Genomic DNA, 22,500 nt, shown 5'->3' on the forward strand with positions numbered 1-22,500 from the left:
TTTCACTGGTTTGACTGTGCTATTTGTAGTTACTTCCAGGGGCTATAACTAAACCCTTGTACCCAAATCACAACGTTGCTTTGGAGAAAAGTGTGAACTAAGTGAAATGTAATGCAATGGCGTCATGTACTTCTTACCTTTATGTGACAGGAGACAGCAGGCTCTGATGGAGGAGGAGATGAGGAGGAAAGAGAAGAGCAAATGGGTAAGGACAGAGGAGAGCAGTGTTATTGTTCAGCAGGGAGACATGGACACTGGTCCAATCTGCCCGTCAGTCAAGAACTGTAGCCTAATTGATGAAATTTCAACATAATAAGCGTCTTTCTTTCTTTCTTTCTTTCTTTCTTTCTTTCTTTCTTTCTTTCTTTCTTTCTTTCTTTCTTTCTTTCTTTCTTTCTTTCTTTCTTTCTTTCTTTCTCTGTGTTCATCAGGAGTTGGAGAAGAGAGAGCACGAAGAAGAGATGAGAGAGCGGTTCAGGAGGAGTGAGTCCATAGAGAAAGCAGCAGTAAGTTCATCTTTTAGGCAACTAAAACTCATGGGATATCTCTCCTCTTGTGTGTGCTGCTGTTATTAAGACATTGAGGCTCATTCTGACCTGAGAGTGTGTTTTGTTCCTTGGCCACTAGGAGGCAGCAGCCCTGGTGTCTCAGCGCTCCATGAACCCCAGAGACTTCTTCAGGCAGCTCTCCTCCTCCTCCAAGTCCCCCTCCAGCCCTCTGTCACCAAACACAGGTAGCCTACTGCATTGCAATATAGTGGAGGTGGCTTTGCCACACATTCCGATAGTTCTTACTCTTAAAAACATTTTCTCATGCTGTATGAAGACTTCAGATGCAAAACTAAAACTATTTAAAATTACACTGTGTAGGAAATGGTCAAAAAAGGTACTGCAACTATGCTGCTCATTGAAACTGGGTTGCCTATTGCCAAATTTGATCTTTTCATGAAAGTTTACCAAGTAATAAACTAATATGTTCTAGTATGGCCCAAGTACAGTCCTTTTTGCAGCTAAAAATGGCTATTTCTGAAAATTCAAAATGGCAGACCATGGAGAAGATCCCCCTTCTAATGTATGAATATTGCAATTTTCCCGGTCATAAAGAATACTTAGAATTTGATGGTGGTGGTAAGTATTCATGAAAAAGGTAACATTAGTGATGGGGTAGCATGAATTCTGGAAAGAAACGACTAAAAATCTTGCATAGTGTACCTGTAAAACAAATCTGTAAAAAGCACTGAAAATGAAATTAAGGGTTTTGCATCACAACTCTTCACATACAAGCTGTAGTAGCCTATACGTTTCTTACATTGTGGAGGAGTTGCATCAGATGTAATGGTAGTTGTTGGTTGTTGAGCCTGATCTCACACAGTTCTGTGAATTGACCTATCTTTTAGTTAACCTCAAATCAGTGTTGGCATCACGGAAACCTCCTGACTATTTCAAAGTCCGGTCCAGTCCAATTGACTGGCTGAATAGGCTAAAGGAGAAACTTGACAAACAGAATGATTATATGATAACAGAGCGCATATTTTGGTAACACTTTACTTGACACCGAAGTCATGTGCATTTCATGACGGTGTCATAACAGGCTGTCATTTAATGATATCAGTCATAAATCTTTTTTGACATTGACATAATGTTTATGACACATCTAGGACTGCATCACAACACTGTTATGACACTGTTATGACACTATCACGTAGTGTGTATGACGCTGGCGTCCAATTACATTACATTACATTACATTATATTACATTACACTGCATTTGGCAGACGCTTTATAACCAAAACGACTTTCAAAAGAGAACATAATCAAGCCAACATCACAAGCAAATACAAGCAAATACATTTTTTTTTTTTACCAAATATTGTCATGTCAAATGTGCACACAAGGGTTTTTTGGCATTAAAGATGACATTGATTCTGTTTGTTTGTGTAAGTATTTCTATTATGTATATTATATTCTTCAATATTTCTGTTCCTGATTGTGTTCCTGGTCCGTGTGCAGGCAAGCCGCCATTCCGGCGCTACAGACGCAGCCTCACAGACACGGCCTTCATCTTCCACAAGTCTGACGGCACCCCCACCTCCCCCCTCAGCCCCCGTGTCACCTCCCCCTCCCCCTCCCCCTTCGGCCACTCCCTCCGCCACACCTCCGCCTCTCCTCCACCCGCCCGGGCCACCTCCCCAGGCCTCTTTTACCCCTCCCACTCCCCAAATCACCACGCCCTGCACTCTCCACCCATGTCCCCCCAGCGCGCCACCCCTCCATCAGCTCCCCTACCCAGCATGCCTCACTCCAGACCCCGGCCTCCGTCCACTCTGCCTCCTCTGCCATCCCCGGCACAGGCACCCCACCCTGCTTCCCCACCCCCACCGCTGCCTTCCTCACCAGGTCTGCAGGCCAGTCTGGTGGAGCTGCCCAGCAATGCTTCTGCTACGCCACCAGGTGGCGCCACTGCTGAGCCAATGCCTGAGAATGAGAACACTGAGCAGTCAGATGGTGAGTGTGTGTAGAGTATACCACTGTTACACAGGGGTGCGTTTCTGAACTGTGTCGTCGCTAACTAAGTTAGACTACTCACACTCTACTACAAGTTAACAGAGTGGTGTCTGCTTGTTGTACTGCCACTCCGAAATCTCTCTGCAACTAGGAAATAATAATCTGTTCTAGTCCGTGGTTTATTGTACTGCAATGTGGAGGGAGATACTATCACTTACTTTCCTCACTTTATTGTCTGCCTTCAACAGAAATAACTGGAAAACCGACAGCAGTGAAGGTTGTTTATGAAGCGCTGTACATGCGCCAGAATTTGAGCCATTTTATGGATCATAAATGGTTTACTGGCCTTCTTTGTTTTCCAGTTTTTTGCCTTGTCTGGCCCCTGTAGTATTATGTGTTTGGATGTGCATGCAAACTCTCTCACCCTTACTGGAAAACACACTGCTCCCCATTGCTCACTTTGCTGGTATGTGTTGCCGTTGTTAGCGATCACAGAACTCAGCAGACACTTTTCCTCTGCTCTGTGTGTGCTGGTGTGCATATGTGTAAAAGAATGCTGAATGTACGCTATGGCACAAGATGACTTAATAATAAGATGGTGTTTGAGATCCAGCTCTGCATTGCAAAGGCAAAGTGCAAGAACTACTATGGACATCTACAATAGACAATGAGATGTCTAAGTACGCAACACTGAGGTGGCAATTTTACACAAGAGTCAATTGTATTTAGTACTTTGACATTCAATACAAAGAGTGCAGTAGGTCTTTATGAAGTCAAGTTTCCAACTTCTCAAAGTGTCCAAATAGGTGGTTCCAGCCTTTCGGCTTAACATTCGCATGAAATGTTACGTATTTCTAATGTGACATCACTAATGTGACATCACTTTGTCTTCATCTGGTCTTGGGCGTAGCCATGAAGCATGCTCACGGCAGCCTTCCAGAATCAGAGGCAGGGCTCCATGCTCGAGCGGTCCTGGTGGAGGAGGAAGAGGAGGAGCAGGAGGAGAAGGAGGAGGAGGAGAAACAGATACAGCAGGAGGAGAAGCAGGTGGTTGTCAGCTCAGGTGAGTGTGATGAAGACTCTGCCGTCCATCCTTAATGCATCCACAGGTGACGATGAGGCTAAAGCTAGATAATAACAGTCCAGAGCAGTCAGACAAAAGCCAGAGTTTAAGACTTGGGTCCAATTCCTTATAATGATACCTGGATGAACACAGTAAAATATGTTGACTTCAACACTACTATTAGAATAGCTTTTGTTCGATTGAAGTAGTGACATTAAACTTGTCACTGTTAACACTGTTTTAGAGAATGTATTGCTTCCCAGTATTAATTCAGCACTCAAGGAACTGAACAGGCAGCAAGTAGGCCCAGGGCATATTGAATTAATCATAGATTCTAATAGAGCAGGTTCTTATATTTACAATGATACCTTAGACATGGAAATCTGGTGAGTTTATGACCTTTTGAATGGGTGAGTACTGTTCACTTCTTAAATTTGCCCCCCCCCCTGCACAATAACATGCTATTCTAACTTAGCTTATGAACACTGAAGAGTAAATGTCAGAACCCTTAATTGGCAACACCTACTCCGGTTGACTCACTTGGCCCAGCAACTAATTAATCCTTACCGCAAGCATGCTGCCATGGGGTGTTCTACAGCAGAGTTCTAAAATTGTAAAAAATGACAGTTAGCCTACTCTTCAGTGTTCCATGCCTCCCTTAATTAGCCACACCTGTTCTGCTTCTGGGAAACGACAGCTAGTGTTGTGCAGTAAAAACCATTATACGCCAAAAAAACACAAAAATAAGCATCTCTGAACATTAGCTCTACTACTATTATTGTCTAATTGTTATTTTTTATATCCCAGTGGAGCCCTGAAGAACAGACCTAGACTATGATTTTGTAAGGGGATGCAACGAAAAATGGTGTGGCATGATGATCCATGTAAGGGGGGGGGCATGGCTGGAATATACTGGTGTGTGGGGGGCCTTGGTAAAGTTTGGGAAGACAGAATGTTAGCTTTACCTTTTTAATTAGAGGGGCCTTTTCAAATTCCTCCAAGAGCTGTAAAAGCCCTCCAAGAGCCATACTGTAGGCCTACTCTGAACACAAACCAGGATTTCCCCCCTGCACGGCCTATATTGAAGGCAGCCACCTTTAAATCAGATAACTTACTGTAGGCCTAATTGTATTGCAAATGTAATTTATAAGATTCCCTTACAAAATATGTCATATTTCATGTAAAGCTGCATAATATTATATTAAAATGATATCGGGGGCCGGATAAAATTACCTCAAGGCCCTTGAGACATAGGTTCCCTACTTTTGTTAGATAAAGCAATTCTGTTTTTTGAAGCACTGAGTAGCTTCTTCACAACCTCAACTTTCTGCAATGAAAAAAGAAAGGAAAATCACAAAAAAGGAAGGCAATTTTCTTAATTTCACTCTCGGACACACGTGTCCCTGGGTTTGAAATTTTCAGAATAGTGTTTAATTAACAATCCATTTTTTATCGTGTTGGAGGGGAGAATGACTAACCAGTGCTCTCATCCATCCTGCTTGCTTATATGTAATAACAGGTGCCCCTATCATGGCATTGCACCATCTCGCAACACTGTTCCTTGTTCTTTTTTTGTGTGGTCTTTTTTACTTTATTTATGACAGGACAGTGAAGTCACTGTTCCTTGTTCATATGAGTGATGAGTTAAATTAGTACTTTTTTTAGTGTGGTGTGGTGTGTGATCAGAATGACTAATGGGAATACATATATGTTTTTCTGTTGACTAGAGCCAGAGCCTGAGGCTGAGACGGTGCTTGAAGCTACAGTTGAGTGTGAAGAAGCTAAGCCAGATGAAGAAGCTGAGGAGGCGAAGAATGTGACAGAGGAGCCACAAGCCCCCCAGAGGGAAACAGAGGTACTGCACACTACTGGTCCCACACTAAATAGTCTATTCTATTCTATTCTATTCTATTCTATTCTATTCTATTCTATTCTATTCTATTCTAGTCTATTCTATTCTGTTCTAATTAATTCTATTCTATTCTATTCTAGTCTATTCTAGTCTATTCTATTCATTCTGCTCTGCCTCATCATTTCTGCTGTGCACCATCCAGGGGCGGTTCTAAGGGGTGGCAGGGGGTGGCATTTGCCCCCCCAGAAATATGATTTGCCACCCCAATTAAGTCCCTGATTGTGACCAATAGCCTTAATGCTTGACATCATTTCAGACATAGAACTTTAGGTTGCAGGGTTTCACTTTAAGGGATTCACTGTATCACATAAGTGTGTGTGTCGATTATATAGTGTTTATAATTTTCCCTTAGTGTAGGAGCATGCCCCCCTGAAATACACTTCGCCACCCCTTTGCCACCCCAAGAATAAATGTCTGGAACCGCCCCTGTGCACCATCCGTATTTACACACATTTTACTCAAGGTTCTTTCATTTTAGTCTTTTAACCAATTTAATCCTGATTCTGAGTATGCCTCTATTTGTTGCATTGAGGTGCCTGGAGCTGCATGTATGCTGCATTCAGGCTCTTGAGATTTGAGGGGGGTTTTTGTATTAAAAATGTGGGTACGTTATGTCTCAGCTGAATGAACACATTCTAATGTAAGATGAGGGTCCTAGCTTTTAAATACAACTCATTTCCTGCTTTTATGTGCTTCCTAGGCTGAGATATTTAGACATTTATAGGCTTTCCCCAAAAAGAGCATTCAGCAGGCATTAAATAGTACATAATAGACATTTCTGATCACCTCTCCGTTTCCTCCTCTCTCTTCCCCTCCATCTCTCTCCCTCCCCTTTTCTTTCTTTCATGTGCTTTCGTTACTTAAGTGTGTCTGCTATCTTACTGTAGCATATTAAATGCCACAGTACCTCTCGGTTATGTCATATCTCAGCCTTTGCAAATGTCCCAGGGCCATACAAGTACATTTCACTGCTCATTGCACTTGTGTAACTGCCTGAACTAATAAAATCTTAAATCTCTGAATCTCCCGGGGTACAGGTCGAGGTTGCTGAGGAGGAAAATGAGAGGAAAGAAGAGGAGCAGGAGATGAAGGAGGTCATTGAGGAGGACGAGGATGAGGAGAAGAAGAAAGAGAAGAAAGTGTGTATGGAATCAGGAAAGAAGGAAAATGAAAGTGATGAGACGGTGGAAGCAGGTAAGAAGCTTCTCTATGCCTCACCATTCTAAACGGAATTCATTTAAAAAACACGTTCTCTCAGTCTAGAGCAATGTTGATACAGAGGAACATTACAAACAGAAATTGTGTGGCCTTACTGATTTCGGGGCATGATGTTTTTAACAAGGACAGCAAAAAGGAATACCCATTTGTGTTTGACATGAAGAAAATTCTTCCAAAAATGTCTGTTTCTGTGGTTTTGTGGTTGGTTCAGTGCCACCTCTTGAAGTGAGTTTAAGTCCCTGCAATGGCTGTAACCACTGTGGTTGTCCCTGCTTTGGGAGTTTACTCAGCACACACTCCGAATTGTGTGTACTTTCTCCTGGTGTGACCTCTGAGCCGTTCTAACCTTTGTTTACTTTGTGTGTGTATCATAACTTCGGGTGGCTCCCGTGTGTTCTCCTTTTGTGAGTTACTTTGAATAGAAGTCTCTGAATGCTATGTAATATAATATACAGTGTAATGTGATTATGTACTGGGCACTGCATGCACTAGCATTGCTTAGGAGTGTTATTGGGAGTGGACTCGTGCTTGTAGTTGTTACACCAGATCTGATCTAATTGAGTCTGGGATCTCCTGTCATATGACAGAGATAAATACTGGATTGGATGGCTCTATCTTCAATGTTCCCATCATTTAATTAGACTCTGAACGATCTAAAAATGTCACAAGAGCCATTAAAATTACATCTTCACATTTTTGAATTTGGTGGTTTTATCTAGTTCATAAATAATCATCGTGAAAACTCTTTGAGTGAGTTTGAGCGATGCTCTCTCCTTAAACTGAGGCCATTTACACCAGTGAACATAAAAACGTAAGTGACGCTGCTGCCTGAAGTTTGTAAGTAAACTCAACTTGAGGCTTGAGGCTTGCTCAATTTGAGTTAACTTACAAATTTAAGGCAGCAGGACTACTTACAGTATTTTTTACGTTTAACTGGCTGCAGTCTTTTACTGTGAGGAAAAGCTTGTCATTCTCCTTCAGTGGCTAGGGCCACCCTGTAGTGGGTAGAATGCCATTTTTGTTTGTCTTTGTTTTGTGTGTGGAAATTCCACTTTACAAGGTCCTCCCTAGAATGTTATGGAAAGCTTTTTAAAAAATAAAATTGTCAAGGAAACATTTGAGCAGGGAAACCTATGGTTTGGCATCAGGAGATTAGGCCTGCGTGGTTGCTTTTATGTGGGCCCTGCAATGAAATTGGAAATAAAAATGGAATGAAAAACACCTGTTTGGCATCGATAATGTTTCCCTCTCTTGCTTGTGGCGTCCTCCAGGGAGTCTTTTTCTGTTAACTCTGTTTGTTTATCTGTTGGCGGCATTACACAAAGACCACCAGGCTGATTTTCATGAAACTTGTGAATGTCACGCGATTATATGTGGGAGGTAGTGTAGGCCAGGAAAAAAGCACATGATATTTATTTTAAAGTTGATCTTTTAAAATTGTTTTCCCTCTGTTCTTTAACCTTTTTTAGCCTGGAAACACATTTGCTACTTTCAGGCTGTTGAGATTTGAGTTTTTTGGGGGTATGTTAGAGCTCAATGAACACATTCTAATGCAAAATGAGGGTCCACCTAACTTTTAAATGCAACTTAGCCTATTTCATGTTTGTGTGTGTTCCGGAGGCTGAGATATTTAGGATTTAATAGAGGGCAGAGGGCAACCTTTCCCAAAAAGAGCTTATATATACTTGGGCTAAAATGGGTTAATATTCATCTCCTCACTCCACACTCAGTATGTCATACTGGGACTAAATCTCTTTTCTCTCTCTCTCTCTCTCTCTCTCTCTCTCTCTCTCTCTCTCTCTCTCTCTCTCTCTCTCTCTCTCTCTCTCTCTCTCTCTCTCTCTCTCTCTCTCTCTCTCCAGGTGAAGATGTGTTGGAGCAGTGTGAGGACTTGGTGGAGGTCCAGAGGCAGAGCAGGACTCTGCAGAATGGCACAGGTACCATACTGGAGTCTCTCTGGGCCAAATAATGTGCTGTTTGTCAATGCCTCCATACCTCCTCTTGTTTAAAAGGAGTGCCTGTCCACATCCACAATAGCAGTAATCCAGGAGTTTGTAGTAGATAGTGTGCGAGAGGGTCTGCACACTGGGTCCAAGATCTTTGTTGTGCACCACTTCATTTTATCCCACCATACCCATCACTAGGTTTGTGGCAATTCTGTAGGCGAAATCAATGAAATATGACTTCTATTGCCTTGCTGAGCTGCTATGTGAAAAGAGCCATGCAGGTGCTCTGAAGGCCACACACCACGCAATTGTGTGCAAGTGTCATTTCCCAAGATAATGGAAAAAAGGAGGCGCACACAGTAGCTACTGGAGACATTGAGAATGGACTAGCTCCGAAATCTCTGTTTCTCCAGTTAACCTTAGACTTCTGTTGTTTAATTTCGGCTTCAATACATTTTTTTCACACAAGTCTTGTGTTCGCCTCCTTTTTTCCATTATCTTGAGTGATTACTACTTTTTGGGAGTGCACGCACCAAGCACGAGTTAAGTTATTAAGGTATTAAGTTCAGGCGCAGATGCCGACCTTTGTTGGTCTTTTGTCATAGTATAATTTCTCTACATATAACACATAATACGTGTATTCGAAATGCCAGTCATGTTCTTAACATGATATGTTTGAGTTGGAGCCAGAGGTGCACCTTGTCACCAGGCTGGGCAGGCAGCTGCTTGGGGCCCCCAATCCTATAGATGGTGAATAACCGCTAAGACTTTTTAACTACTTGTGGTGATTTGTTGTGAATGTACATTCTTTTGAATTCTCGCTTGGGGTCCCAACTTACCCTACAGTCGCCTCTGGTTGGTGCTTTACTGATGTGTCTCTACCGTACATCTCCATACACTGTGAACATTCTCATATCATTCTAAACCTACAGAGGGCAGTAACATCCCTTCTTGCTATTTACTTCCTATTACAACTTTCTCCATTGTGTTTCTCCAGAGAAAGAGTACATGCACATGACGGGGATGGATAAAGATTTGGCCAATACTATTTTGCCTGATGACGAGATGCTCGAAGAGGGCAAAGAGATATCAGAAAATGGAAATGAGGTACTCATGCATGCACACGCACGCACGCACACACACACACGCACGCATGCACGCACGCACGCACGCACGCACGCACGCACGCACAGCACACACACACACACACACACACACACACACACACACACACACACACACACACACACACACACACACACACACACACACACACACACACACACACACACACACACACACACACACACTCACACACACACACACACAAACACACACACACACACACACACACACACACAATGAAATATGTATTCTATATTTTCGGCGGTTTTCTCATTCTGAACTTTTTGTGTATTACAGGGTTCTCCAGAGAGACAGTTGTGTGTACGAGCCCTCTATGACTATGAAGCAGGTCAGTGAACACACACACACACACACACACACACACACACACACACACACACACACACACACACACACACACACACACACACACACACACACACACACACACACACACACACTTACAACCAATCTTCTCTTCTCTTCTCTTCTCTTCTCTTCTCTTCTCTTCTCTTCTCTTCTCTTCTCTTCTCTTCTCTTCTCTTCTCTTCTCTTCTCTTCTCTTCTCTTCTCTCCAGAGGACGAGTCGGAGCTGTCCTTCCAGCCCGGTGACATCATCAGTGACGTGGAGACGGTGGACAAGGGCTGGTGGAGGGGCTTCAGCCAAGATGGCCGCCAGGGACTCTTCCCCGCCAACTACGTGGAAACCATTTAAAACAGCCGGGCTCTCCCCTGCTAACTATGTAGCGCCCTTCCATTTAAAACAAATGTGCTGCATATACACTCTCACACACACTTTTTTCACACACATACAGTCAGGGTGCGATTTGTTGGAAAACCAGAAGGTGGGATATGTTTCAGATTTTAAGCAATAGCAATGGAATTACATTGAACTGTGTGTTTAAAATCATGTAGAAAAAGTGGTCATATCAAAACCTGAAGGGGGGACAATCCCCCCTATCCCCCCCTACAAATCGCACCTGCATACAGTACACATGGGTGCACACAAGCGTCTCTGAACACACATGACTACACAGGTACACGCATGCACACAGGGAATATACATTACTCACACACAAAATTAACAGACACAGACAGTCAGACAGACAGACATACACACGCAGGCACACACAGACACAGACACAGACACAGACACAGACACACACATACACACACACACAGACACAGACACAGACACAGACACAGACACACACATACACACACACTGACATAGACACACATACGCACACGCACACGCAAACACACTGGCCAAAAGTGGAATTCCCGGTCATCACTCCGTGCCTTCAGATCAGAAACCTTTCTAGACTTTTGCCGTTTTTTTACAAGCTCCCACTGGACTGCCCTGTTAGGATGAAGCTTCATGCCTCTATCGTACTTTCTGATTTTACATATATGTTCTCTTACTTCTTGCCTTGGCTTCAACCATAGATATAGAGCACTAGCTGTGTTCTGTCTTTTAGCAGGGCTACATAGCCTCAGGTGATGCCCTCTTGGGCCAGGTTCCTGTGTGCTTCACACTGTCAGGAAAAATGTTTTTCCCCCCTCTGCGGGATAATTTCTGTATCACCCACCCTGTCACATATTTTCACTCAAGCAGCATTACACGCTGAACTAAAATGATCATATTCAGTCATCTCATTCTAATAGACAGGGGACATCAGTGTGGCCACTAGTGTTCTATGTCTATGACCTGCAACAAGTTGGGCCCTCTGAGGCCATGGTTGAATCTTTTTCATAATAGCAGAGGCGGACAATCCAGGTCCTCAAAGAAAAATGACGCGATATTAGTCACAGTTTAGTCTCTACCATTCAGCCATAGCCTATTGGTCGGGAGTCTAAGGGTTGAAAGGTTTCAGGTTCAAATCCCCCATATCACATCCATGGCTGAAGTGTCCTTGAACAAGGACATTGCTCTAGGAACTGTATTACCCTGTAATAGCTTAACAGGAAGTCACTCTGGATAAAAGTGTAAAATGCAATATAATGTAATGCACTGTAATTGGTGAAACCCCCCCATGTCAGACTTCTTCTTTCCCAATTCCGGTTTATCCACCTCTGCATAGTAGCAAATTGGGTGTAATTTTAGGTGAGGATGGTGGGGACGTGTCCATACCACTTTTGAGATGAACCTAGCTTATTCCCACCACCTCCAAAAATATACTGGAAAGAATAGTTGAACCAGACAATTTACCATAATGTCCCCACCACTTTCAAAGCCAAATATACACCTTTGGCATTGGATGGTATTGTTTTGGAAAGTGGAGACACGTCTTAAACACTCACAAGTCTTATTAGAGTAACAAGGTTACAAGTTTTATATTCTTAGGTAATCCACTATGTATGTATTTTGGAATACAATTTTGTTATTTTAGTTTTATCCAATTTTTGCACAAATGATTTTCTTATATGTATTTTCCCCGTTTTTAATCTGTAAGTGAAGTGTGTTGATTTTAACTCATGTTTTGTTTATATAGTCAGATGATAAAGTGTGACGGTCCCCCATTACCTGTATCACTTCCTATTGTGTATCTATTCACATAGGTTAGAGCATAGGTTAAGGGTTGAACAGCAAGGAAATATCAAAAGCTATGCGTCTGACTCTGAACTGTTGAATTTAGTACAGTCAGAATGTCAGTCAGAATGTCCGTCAGACCTGAGACAGGACACCTATTCACCATTTCCTGTGATTGTGTCAGGGACCCTTACTCTTTCAAACTGAATCTGGCCAGTGCTTGGAAGAAATGCTCCTCTCCGTTTGAAGTGCACTTGTGTATCATTATTACAATATGTCCCTATAATTCACTTTACCATTAGTCAGCCACACCGTGTAACACTCCACTTATTGAAGATTATGTTCTTTTCACACTTGTGTAAAAAAAGAAGCTGTTTTTTTTAAGCAAAATGTTTCATGGGTCAGATTTGTGCCTTGTTTTCTTTTCTGTTTTGTTTGTATTTGCAGGTGTGTCTCTGTGTGTGCTCATTCAGCCATACTGCTAGTATCCGTCTCTGTAAATACAATATAATGCTGTTTGCCGTATTACACTTTACTGAGTCTGTGTGTCCTCTTTATTCATTCATGCATGTCAGCAGAGACCTATGGGCCTTTTCCACATCACTTCAGACACCTTGGATTCAATACATTCAAAGCAGGTACAATTTAAGTTGCATCCACGGGCATAGACATACTTAGATGCCGGAAATCAGTAGCAATGCCATATTTGTTTCACTTCAAATAACTTTTTTGAGTTCACAGGGGAAAAGGCTAATTTGGGGATTGGAGGATTGAAGGTTCGAATCGCAAGAGAGTAGAAAGAATGGGAGTGGTCTCCTGTACCCTCCTCTAAGACCAGAGAGCCCTTGAGCAAGGTGGCTAATCCCACATAGTTCCAGGGACTGTAACTTGTACTTGAACAGGGTTGTCAGATGTGACTGATAATTTCTAGCCCAAAACATGCTCAAAAGCCGCCTGAAGGCACCCGCCCCATGTGTGCATATTATTATTGATTTTTATGATAATAAATGGCCATTCTATCCAAAACAGCCAAATTGGCCAGGAAACTGCACAATCTGGCAACACTTTACCTGACTAAGAGGGAACCCTTTTTCATTCACCAACAAAGAAGTGTTGTTATTGTTATTAAATATGAAACAAAGGGCACGGTCATTGCAATAATCACAGAGGTACTGGTTGACATGGCATTTCATGAAATAAATAATCACCATCCATTCTTAACCAATTATCAAGTAATAAATGAAAGATAAGGGTAAAATAAAAACCAGGAGGCAGTTATGTTATTTACTTCATGAATAATTTATTGTTAGGGCTATGTACGGAGTTAGCTTCTTTCTTTACATTTTTAATCTCTTCAAAAAAAATAATCAAAATACCGTGCATGCAGACAGCCCGCTGACCAATAAAGCTAACATGGGTGTTAACATTCAGTGTTATCCCTCACAGAGCAGTTATGCCTGTAACTGTCAAAATAATATATATTTATATCAATATAGCATTTTTATGACAAAAAAGAAAGACACCAATGATCATGTAAAATACACATTTTTTTTTAAAATAATAAAAGTAACTCATAGTATGTTAGATTACAAAACTTTACAATGACAATGGCTGATAGGACCGCATGGTCCAGTAAGCAAAGGGTCCTTATGTGGCCTCTCGTGGCAGTCCTGATTGATCATCCAACATGGCCGTCCGCACGCCAAAATATGGCCGCCATCTGTACAGCTGCAGTGGCAGAGTTCATAGCTGCTGTGAAGTCTATGTGGCCCTATGGGTCAGTACAATACTATGATTGATTGGAGTTTGTGCGTAGACCTGCCGGTTTTCATAATGAACATCTTAATCAAAATCTACTGTAACAACATTGGCGTTTCCATACCAAGAGCAAAAATAACACTCGTATTTCTTATTTATATTGACCTATATGGCTTACTATGTGTCCCATACTGCATATGTCCATCCACTGTAAACATACTTATCTTGCAGCGGGCAAGAATGCAAAAGTATTATGCCTAATGTCTGCACTGCTTTACTGCATCTTATCCTAACATGATGACATGGGTTCTATAGAACGGTAGAATTTAGAACTGCAGAATTGTTTGTTGATGTGAAATACTAGCCTAGAAATCTAGACGCCCCTAGAGGCCGCAAATTGAATTTGCTCCCGGCTTTGCTGTAGGGGTTTGGCGCGGCCAGGCTAGTGAAATACACTATCCAGTTTGCTTTCCTATAACTGTTTGTTTCTTTCTGATGTCTGACAAAATGTAAGGAGTGTCAAATAGTTCCCATATCTAATCCATTCATTATGGCATTCGGAAATCCTTTTCATCAGTCATAATATACCTCCAATTACAATATATCTCCAATTAAGATGACAAAACCCATCCCATTCTAGTACAAAAAATGAAGCAATATCACTCTATTGCACCAACGTTACATAATAACAATAATAATAGAAAAATCTGGCTGATTGAGTATTAGTGTGATACATATGTACAGTGTGGATAGAAACGTCTGTTGATTAAGGAAAGACTGCACTCGGAACATGGACATGAGGTACTTAATACAAAAACATGAAAGACAATCTGGCGCTCTGGGAGGGACGTAAATACAAGCACGTTGTCCTGAGGTTATCACAACGGCAGAGCAGGTAGTACAACCGAAGCAATCAGGCTTTTCATAGTGTTTAAGGAGGCCAACATCGGACATTTGGATCATAGTAGAATAGGCTTGGGTAGGGTAGAGTTGAGAAGAGTAGAGTGTAGAGTAGAGTAGAGCAGTGTAGACTACAGTAAGGTAGTAGAAAAGACAAGTGAAATTGAAATACGGTATCTGAGTCTGAGTTATCTTCCTTGAAACCATGGGCATGCGTTCATCAGATGCTTACAGAATTCCACTATCCTGACCAACACAAGGGGGATGTAAATATGAACTTGGAAGATTATTATAATAAAAGTCGCGAACAAGCTGTTTGTTATAGTCAGTCTTCGATTAAATACAACCAATGGCACACACCTCAACCTAATCATGTATTTAGGGTAACAACAGTTGGGTGTTATCACAGTATTAGTATGTGGTAAAATCAAAGAAGTTGCACTGTAAGTAAGTGCCTTTTACATGGAGCCATAAGTCGGCAACCTTCGCGAGTCCAAATAGTACCCACAATGCTCAGCTCACAGGAAGTGGAAGTGAAGTCGCACGTCATTTTTTTACAGGACATGACGTCACTTCCTCTGGGACAAACGGTTAGCATGGCACCAGTGTCACTCACGTATTGGCTCTTAGTGGATGAACATGTCGAAGTTTGCTTATTTTCCAGTTTTGACACTTTTTGACACCCTCCGCTCCCCAAGACATTACTTGTATTGTTTAATCAGTCTGTGTTAGCGTCTTAGTAAACAGTGTGTAACAGTCGATTGGATTCCGAAGTGTTGATAAACGAGAAGGTTGATTGGTCTGTCTCCCATATGGCGTTGACCTGCATCATGCATTGCATACGGTATGTGTGGCCGTCCTCCCACTCTCCCATTGGACAGGAAGGGAGCAGCCATCTCCTTCTTCATCCTCCTGCTTCTCCTCATCCTCATTCATTCCAGTTCTCTCCCCAGTGAACACGCTGGAACTGACAATTGGCTGTTCCGCTTCTCAATAGGTCCTTGTTATTTTTCTTTCAAATATAGCACTGTGCTGTGAATGGGTGAGGCTTGAGGACGTGTGTGTGTGTGTGTGTGTGTGTGTGTGTGTGTGTGTGTGTGTGTGTGTGTGTGTGTGTGTGTGTGTGTGTGTGCGTGCGAGTGTGCGTGTGCGCACGCACATGTGTCTGTGCATACGAATAAGCTTGTTAATGTGTACTGTACTGTACAACCACTTAAAGCCACATAGTGTGTGTCTGCATGTGTCTATGTGTGTGCACAAGAATAGAATGAGTGCATGTCTGTATACCTACTGTGTGAAGAGAGCACATATGTATGCGTTTGGTTGAGAATGGGTGAGTGAGTGAGTGTATGTATATAGCTGTGACATGAGGAGACTGCATGTGTGGTGGTGGTGGTGGTACGTCGTGGTGGTGGTCACCATCAGACCTGGCTCTGCATCCAGTTGCGAGGGTCCAGTCTGGTGCGCAAGTTCCTGAGGCTGCGTCTGGCCCCGGCCGGCCTGGAGAAAGGCATGTCCCCCTCCGCTCCACTACCACTACCGCCACCCCCAGTACCTCCACTACCTCCACTGCTCACCCCACTCCCGCTGCCACTGCTGCCCTCGCTGGAGCTACTAGAGGTGGAGGCCGAGCTGGAGCTGGACAGGGTGGCCATGGTCGGGGAGCGATGATGGGGGTGGGGGGTCACGGAGGAGGCCGAGGTGGCCGTGGAGGACAGGGAGGAGGTCATGGCGGGGTTGGGTGGCACGGACGAACACTGGAGAGCCCGGCTGTTGATGTTAAGTATGCCACCGCTGCAGACGCTCAAGCCCCCACCTCCACCTCCACCTCTCCCTCGTAAGGTGCTGAGCTTGGCGTCCAGGGACAGCGTGCGTGGCCGGAATCGAGACTTGGAGGAGGACGAGGAGGATAGCGGGGACGGCGATGGGGAGGGGCAGGGGGAGAGGGACGGGGAGATGAAGGAGGAGGGGGAGGGGGAGAGGGAAGGCTGGTCGGCAGCGGTGACCCACACGTGGTGCCGGGAGCAGGGGCTGGTGGAACACGGGCTGTTGTCGCTATCCGACGTCAGGCTGACTTGTGACGAGATCAGCCTGCCCCCACCACCACCCCCACCCACACTGTTGCGGCCCGGCTGACGATGGGGGCTCAGGATCGGGGAGGCCGGCGAGCGCGAGTGGGGGTAACCGTGGTGGTGGTGCTGATGCTGATGCTGTTGCTGATGGCGAGGGATGGGCTGGGGCGTGGTGGGCAGAGAGCCCTCCTCCTCGAACAGGGCCATCCAGGCAGGGGGGGTGGCGGCGCCGCGCTTCAGCTGGGTGCGCAACTCCCACTCCTGGATCTGACGCGTCAGGATGTCCGTCACCGAGCCGATGTCCGAGTCCGACGTGTCAATAACTGCGGAACAACAAACATACAGTAAAGTAAACCACTTCAAGTTCAAGTTCGGGGGAGTATTCCAGGAACATGGCTAAGTGATAAACCTGGCTAGTTAATCTGCATGAAGTGATAAATCTGCCAATAGAGAGCCCACAAGTGTTTAGTTGAGAAGATAAGGACTCCAGGCTCTTGTATTAGATGATTTACCACTTAACCAGGTTAACCTAACCTGGAGTACTACTTAGACAATAGAGGTTATTGGCACACTCCCCAGGCTAATTGTAGTCACAGTATAAAAATACAGTAGCTCGGACTGTATATGCTATGCTCATATTACTGTAGGAAAGAGTTGACAGAGTGCAAACAAACAGTTTCCTACTGTCTGCTACTTGTGGCTAGCATCTACAAAGTTAATTCCAATGTGCACATCCATTGGACAACAACATGCTCATACTGTACCATGACTCACCAACAATAAAAGCAAGTGGGTGAGAAAGGGGGTACTATTGCTAAGAGATTGCTAACTACTGATTCATATACAGCACTGGCCAAAGCTGGTATCAATCATGCTGGGTTCAGAAAGATTAAAAAAAAAAAAACTCTGATGAAAAGCTGATTGATTCAGAGCTGGCTGAATTACATTTGGTGACAGGGTTTTTAACTTTCTGATACTTGAGAGACAAACTGTGTTCAGATATGACTCAGCTGCGTTTCTACATAGCTGCTTTGCATTATGTTGTCAAATGAGATTAGATGGGATTTTGCTGCCTTAAGCCACTAAATTAATTGAATGATTTGAGATCATACAAACCAAAAGGCACTTAAAACAATGAGAGAGATCAGTTCAATTTCAACCATCTGCTTTGTTTGTTTGCTTGTTGATGGTAGAATAGAATCTCATTTGATCTTGTGTAATGTCATACTAAGTCAGCAAAATGAGGCCTTTTGTGCTAGGAAGCAAAGACACAGAAAACACAGCCAATGTTTCAAAAACTAGGGCTGGGACATTAATGCATTAATTTAGATTAATTTATCACACAATGCGATTAATTAATTAACACGATTTTAAAAATTAATCGCAGTATAATATAGCTACATAGTTCTGGATTAGACCAGTGGAGGGCAGTATTACGCCTGATGGTGAACAGCCTGCTGAAATTGAGAAGAGTTCTCCCTTCTTTTAAAAATGTATAATATTTTTAGATTAAGCTTATTTATTGTAATTATTCAAAATCCATGTGAAAAAAAAAAATTCTCAAGTCAGATATTTAAATGCGATTAAAATGTGATTAATTCGATTAATTAATTCCAAAGCCTGTAGATTAATTCGATTAAAAAATGTAATCGAGTCCCAGCCCTACTTCATAATGTGATCTACTGCATCAAAACGTCTTCTCACATAGGCGCACAGTACACTGATTGGAATATCCAAATATGCTGACAGAAAGGCTATTGAACTACATATACGACTTCTAATTAACCTTTTTGCACACGTCACTCAAGTGCAGAATCCTGGTTAGAACCTATGTAAATAAAAGGACATGAAATTTAACAAAATGTATCAACTTTTGAAAGTGGGAGACAAAAACGCAAACACAGGGCTAAACACACTGGCATGCAAAACACTGATTCAAATGTTCGTGCATAGCATCATTTAGCCCACAAAAACAGACCTGATTTTCAAAAGCCAAAAGGTTGAATGCAGCCAATTTCATTACTATTTAGATTCACATTTCCAATCTCTACAGTTTCACTCTAACAAAGACGGAAAAGGGCCAGCCAGTTCTTGTGTGGCATTTATTTACTACCTAGTTACACCCACTTTGGCAAATTCCACAGCTTGTAAATACAGCTTAGATGTTCAATTTTGCCTTTTCAAGAAATCCACACAGGTTTCCCTCTCCACGTCTGTGCCTCAGGGAGAAATGGACCATACATAAAACTAGAGGATAGCTAATAAGCTAATGCACATTTGTAATTATTGTGTTTACTACTCATGGCTCAATTAATGATTCCTTAGCACTAGCATTTCTTATGTTCTAAGGAATTAACTATTAAATCAACTACTGAGGCAATGCTAGAAACAAGCATCATGTGCTAGCAAGGGGTCAACTCAAGACCTTACTCCCAAGCAGGATTGGTCATCTACTAAACCAACTCAAGCGTGATTGGTCATCGACTGGAAGAACTCTCATGCACAACTGATAATCTATTGGCTGATTGATCATCTATTGGTCGCTGTGGGTCACCTGTCGCTGTAATAGGAGGAGAGCAGAGCGCGTATCTCCGCGGCAACGGCGTTATCTTGCAGCAGAAGGCCCTCGCACACAGGGGCCGGCACAGAGGGAGCTGGGGGTGGGCCAGAGTGGGGGTGGTTGGGGGTGGGGGTCATGAATGTGTGTGTGTGTGTGTGTGTGTGTGTGTGTGTGTGTGTGTGTGTGTGTGTGTGTGTGTGTGTGTGTGTGTGTGTGTGTGTGTGTGTGTGTGTGTGTGTGTGTGTGTGTGTGTGTGTGTGTGTGTGTGTGTGCAATGTGTGAAGACAACAGAAAAAATATTTTAAGGGAAAAGATGATTGTGTGAGGGATAAATGATGTGAGCATGTGTGAAAGTGTCGTGTTTTGTGTGTTTTATGGGGGAGGGTGATGCCAAACGAAAAGGTGATTTCAAATAAAAAGCCATTTTGTAGTGTATTCATGGGAGATGATCCAACATTAATCAGTTAATGTGGAAAAGAACGAAACACGTGAAAAAAAGTCATGGTTGAAGTAATAGTAAGTAATGGTAATGTAGTAATGGAAGAAGTAATGAGACAAAAAGGATGAGAAAAGGAAAAGAAAAAGATATGGGAATGGGGATGAGTGTGATAAGGAAGGGAAGTCAGGAAAATAGGGAGAGAGGAAAAGAGAAATAGAAGAATACAGTCAGACAAAACTACAAATCACAGATAGCTATTCAGTAGACAAAACAGAAGGAGAGAAGTTTATGAGCAGTAGGAATACCAGGTATATGACCTTCAGAGAATGGTGTTAGTATTCGTGTTATGCACAGATAGAAAGATACACAAGGTGAGAAACATGATCAATACTCTACGCACAATGTACTGTATTATTCTTCCATGTGTATCTAAAAAATGCTATAATGCCGTGGAACAGTTTTTCAATCGTTTGTGTAATGTTTCATGCACAGTGAAGTATGGGATAACGGCCCACGAGGTGACCGGTTCAATTAAGTTAATGGCAAGTTGGAGGCTTAGAACTCCCTTGGAACTCTACGCATCTTATCTAACTTGGACGTCTGTAGAATCTTCGTTTGGAATGCCGGCGGTCTGATTATTCAGTTTTCGGTAGACCGTGCACATGATTCCTACAACATTATCCCTTCGATAGCATTAGCATTCCAAACAAAGATTATACATGCGTCAAATTTAGAAGCTTGAACGATGACCCCATCAGCCAATCAGAAAAGAGAATTCCTTTGTGAAGGGGGATACAGTAACTGACCATTTAGTACACTTTGACATTGACTCAAAGAGATGTATACATGTTCTAAACAGTTAAGACATTGTGTTATTTCTGTTGGTATTATACGTATTAGAGTCATGCTCTTGTATGGGAACCATTCCAGCATGTCACTGACTGACATTAACCCCTTAAGACGCGGCTTTATACATTTGTTGTTACCAGTATGGTAATGACCAAGTCGTGGTGCATTACTAAAGGGCCTGTGTTGTGTCATAGTATTGTAGTGCTATGGTAGGTACATTTCAATGACTATTACAGCGTGCCACTAGAGGTACGGCGCGCATTAAGGGAGTACGACTGACCAATCACAGTGTCTTCTCAAAGGAAGTAAATGCAAAATAGACGAAGAGACATAGACTAACTTTTTTCTTTGTGAGAGTACTACGGCATAGACAGCCAAAATCTGTCCATCACAAATGTGCATGTGGGCTGTAACTTGCACTTCAATGTCTTGAGACGTTAAGTTGTGTCAACACTCCGTCCACACCTGACAATCCAGTGGCTAATAATGTCAGTCAAGATGACACATTTGGTAGTAACACCAGCTCATTAATTTCTCCTATGCTGTGAGTTGTTTTTTCTAATGCTGGCAGACAACGTCTATTCTGTTATGACAACGGTCTCCAAGGCGCCCAGAGGCATTGTGACATCAGATGAACAGAACACTGCTCGCATTGTGAGATCACATGCCAGCTGTACATGGAACATAGTACATAGAGGGCTTTATGACTGGCACTTGACTAATCCTCACAGTCCATCGCACACACCCCTTTACAATGCTTATCAGGAGATCCTAATGTGTGACATATCAGTAAGAAGCTTAGAAAAGTGAAGGCAGCATTGGCTTCAGGTGTAGGAAATAAGCATGTGATCAAAACTTCATCCGTGTGTGTGTGTGTGTGTGTGTGTGTGTGTGTGTGTGTGTGTGTGTGTGTGTGTGTGTGTGTGTGTGTGTGTGTGTGTGTGCGCGTGCGCGCGCGTGCATGTCTGCTTACCCATCTCGTGGTAGAGGGAGCCCTGCTTGGGCGTGAGCGGGGCAAGTTTCTTTGGCGAGGGAAGGTCTATTTTCATCAGATCATCACAACAGTGTTTCCACTGGCCTGTGGACAGAGAGAGAGAGAGAGACAGAGAGAGAGAGAGAGAGAGAGAGAGAGAGAGAGAGAGAGAGAGAAATTGCCCAATCATCTTAAAAACAATATCTGGAACATTGGCAAAACAATGCAATAAAACCCCAAAGCAAACTAGAATGTTTAGAACCATCAAAGCAAATTATGAATTGGAAGAATATCTCTTTACTGTCAGAGATAAAAATCTAATATGGACAGAGTGACCAAAACCTCTATAAAAGGCAGACATGGCAGACATAGCAGAGAGCAAAGGGTATGTGGTCACTACACAACAGGTGAGGTCGAGACAGAGGGCCTTTTCTTCTAGTATTGAAAATATTAAAAAATGAGAGAAGAGAAGAGAAGAGAAGAGAAGAGAAGAGAAGAGAAGAGAAGACAAGACAAGACAAGACAAGACAAGACAAGACAAGAGAAGAGAAGAGAAGAGAAGAGAAGAGAAGAGAAGAGGAAAAAGATATGTGGAGTTATTTTCATTAGGTTGCTACAGCAATGTTTTTCTTTGACCTGTAGGTGGC

The 22,500-nt window shown here is 42.9% G+C and overlaps 2 protein-coding genes across 5 annotated transcripts in view; one reads left to right on the forward strand and one right to left on the reverse strand.

Annotated features, from left to right (window-relative positions):
• si:dkey-40c11.2 (drebrin-like protein A) overlaps positions 1 to 12,832 on the forward strand; it is an 83,875-nt gene extending 71,043 nt beyond the window's left edge. The window contains exons 8-18 of the mRNA XM_063195029.1: positions 151 to 205; positions 432 to 506; positions 628 to 733; positions 2,011 to 2,505; positions 3,416 to 3,568; positions 5,296 to 5,423; positions 6,518 to 6,674; positions 8,561 to 8,635; positions 9,642 to 9,751; positions 10,067 to 10,118; positions 10,348 to 12,832. Of these exons, the coding sequence (XP_063051099.1) occupies positions 151 to 205; positions 432 to 506; positions 628 to 733; positions 2,011 to 2,505; positions 3,416 to 3,568; positions 5,296 to 5,423; positions 6,518 to 6,674; positions 8,561 to 8,635; positions 9,642 to 9,751; positions 10,067 to 10,118; positions 10,348 to 10,484 (1,543 nt within the window). The 3' untranslated portion in view covers positions 10,485 to 12,832. The remainder of the gene's footprint in view (positions 1 to 150; positions 206 to 431; positions 507 to 627; positions 734 to 2,010; positions 2,506 to 3,415; positions 3,569 to 5,295; positions 5,424 to 6,517; positions 6,675 to 8,560; positions 8,636 to 9,641; positions 9,752 to 10,066; positions 10,119 to 10,347) is intronic.
• Positions 12,833 to 12,892: 60 nt separating this feature from the next.
• Positions 12,893 to 22,500, reverse strand: part of rtkna (rhotekin a) — a 144,681-nt gene continuing 135,073 nt past the window's right edge. For 3 of the 4 annotated variants that reach the window (XM_063195025.1, XM_063195026.1, XM_063195027.1), the window contains exons 11-12: positions 21,854 to 21,958; positions 12,893 to 17,355 (exon numbers count right to left, since the gene is read on the reverse strand). In XM_063195025.1, coding sequence (XP_063051095.1) covers positions 16,382 to 17,355; positions 21,854 to 21,958 — 1,079 coding nt within the window. In that variant the 3' untranslated portion in view covers positions 12,893 to 16,381. Of the gene's footprint in view, positions 17,356 to 19,586; positions 19,687 to 21,853; positions 21,959 to 22,500 lie in introns of all 4 variants that reach the window. The other variant, XM_063195028.1, reaches the window with a different exon arrangement.

Source organism: Engraulis encrasicolus, chromosome 3, assembly GCF_034702125.1.
Source record: "Engraulis encrasicolus isolate BLACKSEA-1 chromosome 3, IST_EnEncr_1.0, whole genome shotgun sequence".
NCBI lineage: Eukaryota > Metazoa > Chordata > Actinopteri > Clupeiformes > Engraulidae > Engraulis > Engraulis encrasicolus.